Source organism: Loxodonta africana, chromosome X (genome assembly GCF_030014295.1).
Source record: "Loxodonta africana isolate mLoxAfr1 chromosome X, mLoxAfr1.hap2, whole genome shotgun sequence".
NCBI classification, from domain to species: Eukaryota; Metazoa; Chordata; class Mammalia; order Proboscidea; family Elephantidae; genus Loxodonta; species Loxodonta africana.
In genome coordinates, this window is record NC_087369.1 from 127,437,548 (window position 1) to 127,444,853 (window position 7,306).

A 7,306-nucleotide genomic window follows, 5' to 3' on the forward strand; every position below is an offset into this window, starting at 1 on the left:
CATTCAAGGCATGTGAGATAAAGAGATGAATAAGATAGTCCCTGTCTTCAATGAGCTCACAGACTAACAGAGAAGAATAAGAATTTAAATACATAATTGCAATATAGTCCAATAAGGGACTTATAGTAACGATCACAAAGGGATGGATCAGTCCCTGGAGAAGGACATCATGCTTGGCAGAGTACAGGGTCAGCGGAAAAGAGGAAGACCCTCAACGAGGTGGATTGACACAGTAGCTGCAACAATGAGCTCAAGTGTAACAACGATTGTAAGGATGGCGCAGGACCGGGCAGTGTTTCGTTCTGTTGTGCATAGGGTTGCTATGAGTCGGAACCGACTTGACGGCACCTAACATCAACAACGACAACATCACAAAGAATGCCGTGATGATTAAATGAGTTTACATGTGCAAAGAGCTTGTAATGCTTCCATGCCAATACCAGTACCAGTTGCCGTTAAGTAGTTTCCTACTCATGGCAACCCCATGTGTGTCAGAGTAGAACTGTGCTCCATAGGGTTTTCAATGGCTGATTTTATGGAAGTAGATCACCAGATCTTTTTTCTGAGGTGCTCTGGGTAGATTCAAACCAGCAACCTTTCAGTTAGCAACTGAGCACAGTAACAGTTTACACCACCACAGACTCCAATGGTTACATAGGAAGCACTATATAAGTAGTTGCTATTATTATTGTAAGTTACTATGGCAGAGACAAGTAAACACAAGATACCATGGGAACACACAGAGGGGTATCTGACTCAGGCTAGAGTAAGGAGCATCTGCGCTGAGCCTTAAAGGATAAGAAAGATTTAACCAGAGGAAGAAATGGAGGCAGCGAATTCTGCATAGAAGGAACAGCCTGCATTCATGGTTGTAAGCGAAAGGTAACATGACATGACTGAGGAAATAAAATTAACTAAGTTCTGCAAGAGTAAGGGAGGAGGAGGATGGCAAGAGATGAAGCTTGAGAAATCATGGGAGTGCAAACAAGTTAGAATTTTATCCTTTAGGTGATGGGGAGCCACTGGAGTGTTTCATGTAGAGAAGTGATTTGATCAGAGTAATGTGTCGAAACATAACCTTGGCAACAGTGTGGAGGATGAATTGGAGGAGGGAAGATTGGGAGCAAGACCCGTAGGAAGCTGTTGCTCTAGTCCAGGTGAGAGAGGATGGTGAAGCCCTGAACTAGGGAAATTGTTATGGGGATGGGGAGAAGGGAGTAAGAGATTAGAGCTCTATTCAAGAGGCAGAATTGGTGGGACGTAGGTTGTGAGGGGTAAGGGAGAGAGAGGTGTCAGGGGCCGCTTCCAGGATTTTTGGTCCAGCACAGTAGAATGGGTAGAGGTATCATTCAGTGACACAGGGAGCCCAGGGAAGAACTGTTTGGGGAGGGGGGCGATGGGGAGGTGATGCGTTCTCTTGTGAACATGTCGAATTTGAGAATTCTAAGTAGATATTTTTTTTTTAGTAGATATTTTTAATAGATAATTGATCTATCAGTCTTGAAGCTCAGGAGGAAGGTCTATACTAGAAATACAGATTTGGAAACGTCAGTGGGTGGGTGGCAGATTAAGTCATAGTAGCAGATGAGACCACTCAGGGACAGTGCCGATTGAGAAAGGGATGGACTTCTGAGGAATACTCATATTTAAGAGATGCACAGGGAAAGAGAAATCTTGAGGAAGGCTAAAACGGAAGAGCTGGATTGTGGTGGAATGAAGAATTAGTGGGTTGGTGGGTCTTGTAAAGGGTAGGGACAAGGATGTGCCCTTGGCCCTTTGTGTCCTGAACCTTGGCAAGAATGGCAGGAGTGCAAACTCCCTGAACACTGCAAAATCCAGGACAGCTTTGATTCCAAATGATTGGCTCGAATGCTTGCCTCTCACAAAGCCCTCTGTTCTAGGGGTTTACTTTCCTCTGTCTGCCCTAATGCCTCTGATAGATGGCCCAGGTAATTGCAGGACTCTCTCCAGGCTCTAGAACAACCTTTGCTCCAGAGTCCTCCCACATCATCTGAGAGGCCTAGGGCTAGTGGGGACTAAACAGGAAATGTCTGGGTATGTTATGCATACAGAAAGCCTTAGGCTAGCCTGGGGGCGGGGGCATTTGGGTAAGATTGGGAGGAACTGAACTCTCAGAGCTGTGGACAAAAGGCTTTGTTGCCCATCCCAGACTTCCCTGGAGTAGATTTCTATTATGGCAGACTGACCCAGCTTTAGGCCAGTGCTATCTAGGCCCTTGGAGATGTAAGAGGCTTCTAACAAGCTGGAGTCCAAAGTAGTATCCTAGGACCTGTTCCTCCTGACCCAATGCGCTGGAATTTTGCCTCAGTCTGCTCTGGAGGGGCCCTGTAGCACTGTTCTTGGGCAATGTGTTAAACAACAGGTTTTGGAGATACAGCTGGTGCCAGACCTGGAGTTAGCACAGCTACCACAACCGCAGCCGCCACTGCCATCACCACCTTCTGGGAAACCAGCCACTTGTCTGGCCCCTGGTTTTGTCTGACTGCCAACCTAAGGCATGTGCCTACGCAGGAGGCGATGACATTTTGGCTCCACTTTCAAAGTTTTTTTTTTTTTTTCTTTCTTGTGTTATTTTTTAAAGATAACAAAGGTCAAAAGGCATCCAGCATTTTCTGGTTTCTCATAAGCTTCTGGTCAATATTTAATCCGGTTTATGGATTTTTTTTTTTTAGGTCTTCTAGATGCCTTCTTGAGCCTGTTTGTGGCCACCCACAGACACTTGTAAGGAGGAGAGAAGTCAGCCTGGGGAGACACTCTGAAATGAGGGATTAGAGGCTGGGATCCAAGGAGTAAGACGCTTCAGCCAGAAGACGAGCAAGCAGGCCCTGAAGATACTTCTATTAAGACGTCTGCCATGGCCTCTCTTGGCCTCCAACTTGTGGGCTACATCTTGGGTCTTCTGGGACTGTTGGGCACCTTGATTGCCATGCTGCTCCCCAGCTGGCGAACAAGTTCTTACGTCGGTGCCAGCATTGTGACAGCAGTTGGCTTCTCCAAGGGCCTCTGGATGGAATGTGCCACTCACAGCACAGGCATCACCCAGTGTGACATCTACAGCACTCTTCTAGGCCTACCGTCTGACATCCAGGCCGCCCAGGCTATGATGGTAACCTCCAGTGCAATCTCTTCGCTGGCCTGCATTATCTCTGTGGTGGGCATGAGATGCACAGTGTTCTGCCAGGACTCCCGAGCCAAAGACAGAGTGGCGGTAGTGGGTGGAGTCTTCTTTATCCTTGGAGGCCTCCTGGGCTTCATCCCTGTTGTGTGGAATCTTCATGGGATCCTGCGGGACTTCTACTCCCCACTGGTGCCTGACAGCATGAAATTTGAGATTGGAGAAGCACTCTACTTGGGCATTATTTCCTCCCTGTTCTCCTTGGTAGCTGGAATCATCCTCTGCTTTTCTTGCTCATCCCAGGGAAACCGTTCCAACTACTACGATGCCTACCAGGCCCAGCCCCTTGCCACCAGGAGCTCTCCAAGACCTGGTCAACCACCCAAAATCAAGAGTGAATTCAACTCCTACAGCCTGACAGGGTATGTGTGAAGAGACAGGGGCCAGAGCTGGGGGGTGGCTGGGTCTGTGAAAGCCAATGGACAGTCCCCCAGAGCCACAGGTGAGGGACATTGCTGCTGGATCATGTCAGAAGGTGCTGCTGAGGATAGACTGACTGTGGTCATCGGATCAAGCGAAGGCAGAAAAGGGAGCTGGTGTGGCAGCATGCAGGTTGAATTGTCAAGGATGACTGCCAAGCCAGGCTTTCTGTTTTTCTCATCTTGCCCCTCACCTCCCGCCCTGAACCCCCAACCCTCAACTCCAAACCCTACCCCTTTACCTTAGGTCAGGCCTCCAGAGACTGCCCTCTGCCCTTTTTGTTTACATGGGAATGCATCCAAAAACCCACTAATTACGTTCCACTGACTGACCTTCTCTGTGATCAAAGACCCTCCCTCTGGCTGAAGTTAGCTCTTAGCCATTGCTGAGGGTGGAGAGAAGAAGGAGTGGTGGCTTTATAGGCACTGTTCTAACCTCCTTCTCAAGCCTCCCTCCAAAGAAACTGATTGGGCCCTGGAGCCTTCATTCCACTCTATTACGACTCCAGTGTCCAGACTAGATCGTGCTTGAACTGAAATAAAGTCATCCCACGGCATCCAGGAAACAGAGAGGAACTGGGTGCATGATGAGAGGGAGGGAAGGCAGCCTGTAGCCAAAAAAGACCAGAACCACTGTCCAGGACATTTCCCAGAATTCTCTCACACTCCCAGGTCAGGGATCAGACTCCACCGAGGGCTAGAGGAAAGCACAAGGAAAGAAGATATAGTGGAAATCTAAAGACTCTGATTCCACTGAGGAACGGCCTCAGAAGCTGCAGCCCCAACTTTCACTGAAGCTCTTTCCTTCCTCTGGGGCACTTAACCTTTTCTCCCGCCTAAATGACAAACTAAGAGCCCTAGACAATGGTTTCTTTAAGGACAGGAAACCAGTTTTTCTAGAAATGGTCCTTGAGCTGGGGGATGACAGCACAGAAGCTGGTGGAGACTGAGGAAGATACCACTTCTTCTTGACGTGGGCTGAGAAAGAATAAGAACTGTGGTATCTAAGAAGCTGGGTGGACATGTGTGGTGGCTCCAGTGGGTGCTTCTGTTGAACCAGAAAGAGGCAGCCCCTCAGAGAGCCTGGAAGCCTAATGGAAAATCAGCCCAAAGGCTGAGATCAGGCCACCCGGTGTCTACCCACAGAGCACCACAGAGCCTCTGAAAGACCACAGCACTAGGTGGGTCCCCTGTCACACATCACACTCCTCCACCATATCTTCACAAGACCTTTTAGCATCCAAGAGTTCCAGCGTAAGATACTCATGCTCAAGGTGCTGTGCCCATGATCTGAGTGATAGTTGGGCTGCTGCCTGGAATTGCAGTTGAGGTAGGAGAGTAGAGAACGGTTCCCAGGCAGACAGTTCCAGCTCTAAAGTCTGAAAATGCTCCAATTCCTCTGGGTGAGGGGGTCATAAACAAGCCAAGGGCATTTTTCCCTCACTAGCCTGAGCATGACTAGCTTTTAAACAAACTCCAGTACCCCTCCCAATATCTCATGCCAGCAGAAGGGGCCGATTCATTGTTGCTAACATGACTTTCACATTTCCACCTCTTACCTATGCTCAAGCTATTCTCCCAACCACCTGTCAGTCCTCCTCATGTTTGGAGAATTTGCTCAGCACCACCTTCAAGAAGCTTTCTCTGACCACTCCATCCTTTCCCTACCCCTCTCTTCTCCTGCCCTCAACGTATAAATCACTTATTTGATGCTTATCATTCACAATTTTTGATTGATAGTTATTTTTCCTGTGTGTCTATCTGATCTAATAAGTAGATTGTAAATTTCTGGAGGGCAGGGGACATATCTTAGACCTGTCTGCATCCTCTAGACTGTCTGTAAGAGTGCTGAGCATACATAGGTGATCAATAAACAATTGTTGATTGAGTAAACTGTTTCATTGATTCAAAGGGTTCCAGACAGGGTAGGTGTGACTGGAGGGAATTGGGCTAAGGGGAGAGTAGGATGAAAGATGGAATTTCTCTCCACTGGGTGGATAGAAGGAGCCCTGGTGGTACAGTGGTTAAGAGGAATGGCTGCTAACCAAAAGGTAGGCAGTTCAAATTCACCAGGCACTCCTTGGAAACCCTATGGGGCAGTCTTACTCTGTCCTATAGGATCACTATGAGTCGGAATTGACTCGATAGCAATGGGTTTGGTTTGGTTTTTGTTTTGGGGTGGATAGAAAATCCCAACCTTTACTGGAAAACATTAAGAAAGCAAGCTGTCCACCTTCCTTCCGGAAACTCTAACCATCTCATCTTGCCCAGGACGCCCGCCTTTTCACAATAATTGCTTGATTAAATTTATTTACTAAATCTGTATTCATTTATTTCTTTCATCCTCTGAAACACCGTTATAAGGAAGGTGAAATAGATCTGATTCCCCACTTGGCAGATGGGGAAATTAAGGCCCATAAAAGTAAAGGGATTTTCCCAGGGCCACACAGCGGGTATTAGTGCCCCAGTCCCCTGGCTCCCAAAATAGGACCTTGCTGATGCAACCATATTCACAGGCAATAGGAAGAGCCTGTCAGAGTGCCCCAAGCTCCCGAGGAAAACAATAACTTATGACTAGCAAAGCAACAATGGGTACACACAGGTTATGCTGGTCTCTCATGAGGGGGATCTAGGGAAGTAGGAACAACTTGCCAAATGTACCACTTGGAACTGTCCCTGTTGCCATACTAACTAGCTTGTCAATCTGGACCCAGCCAGCTGGCCAACCAGGAGGGCTGCCAGGCTTACATTCTAATAAGACACATTTCACTTCCAATTCCTCTAACTCTGGAGGTGTGGGAATTTGGAAGACTGATGATTTGGCCCTGGTGTAACCTCACTGGGAATTGACAAAACTTAATTCCTAAAGAGGAGCCCTGGTAACACAGTGGTTAAGCACTAAGTTGCTGACTGAAAGGTCAGGAATTCAAACTTACCAGCTGGTCTGCAGGAGAAAGATGTGGCAGCCTGCTTCCATAAAGATTACAGCCTTGGAAACCCTATGGGGCAGTTATGCTCTGTCATATAGGGTTGCTGTGAGTCAGAATCAACTCGATGGTAATGGGTTTGGTTTTTGGTTTTGGTTTAATTCCTAAAGGTGTTAACTGTGGCAACAGTAACTATCATGGTGTCCTATAAGATTTGGCTCCACCTGGCCCTGGACCCAGAGGGCCCACTGAGGTTCACTGTCCTGAGGGTGTTCAGGCACGTAGGAGGTGGTTATCAGACACCCCTGTCATACCAGACACTCCCTTTGCCCTTCTGAAGTGGGACTTCTTTAGTGCAAAGGCTAGGGCCCAACATCCAAGCTCATTTAGAGGGCGTGGCAGCTGACAGGAATAAGGGTGGAGGGAAACGGTTCTCTGCACAGGAGCTTAACAAGAGGCCATGTCTCTGGTCTGGCACCCCAGAACCCTTGCTTGAGGAACACTGGTGGTTGGAAGATGAGGTTGCCTTGCTGACTCTGCTGTGCTTAGTGGGCAGCAGTATGGTATGGGCTTTGATGACCCACCACAGGGCAGCCAATGTACTTTCAGATCCACCAATTTCACTGCATCCTCCAAATACTCCAGGGAAGGAGGTCTTCTACTGGAGACAAAATGGAGGCCCAGAGAGGTGAGTAAATTCCCTAAGGTCACAAAGTGTCAGAGTCTGAACATAAGTTTGAGGCTCTTCCCACAGAAATATAGGT

The 7,306-nt window shown here is 47.9% G+C and overlaps 1 protein-coding gene across 1 annotated transcript; it reads left to right on the forward strand.

Annotated features, from left to right (window-relative positions):
• Positions 1 to 2,776: 2,776 nt before the first annotated feature.
• On the forward strand, positions 2,777 to 3,774 carry CLDN2 (claudin 2). Its single transcript, XM_003414816.3, has one exon. The coding sequence runs from the start codon at positions 2,876 to 2,878 to the stop codon at positions 3,566 to 3,568; it is 693 nt and encodes a 230-aa protein (XP_003414864.1). The 5' UTR covers positions 2,777 to 2,875; the 3' UTR covers positions 3,569 to 3,774.
• Positions 3,775 to 7,306: the final 3,532 nt, after the last annotated feature.

Coding starts and splice junctions, on each gene's coding strand:
- CLDN2 (XM_003414816.3), top strand. CDS start 2,876: ATGGCCTCTCTTGGCCTCCAACTTGTGGGCTACATCTTGGGTCTTCTG.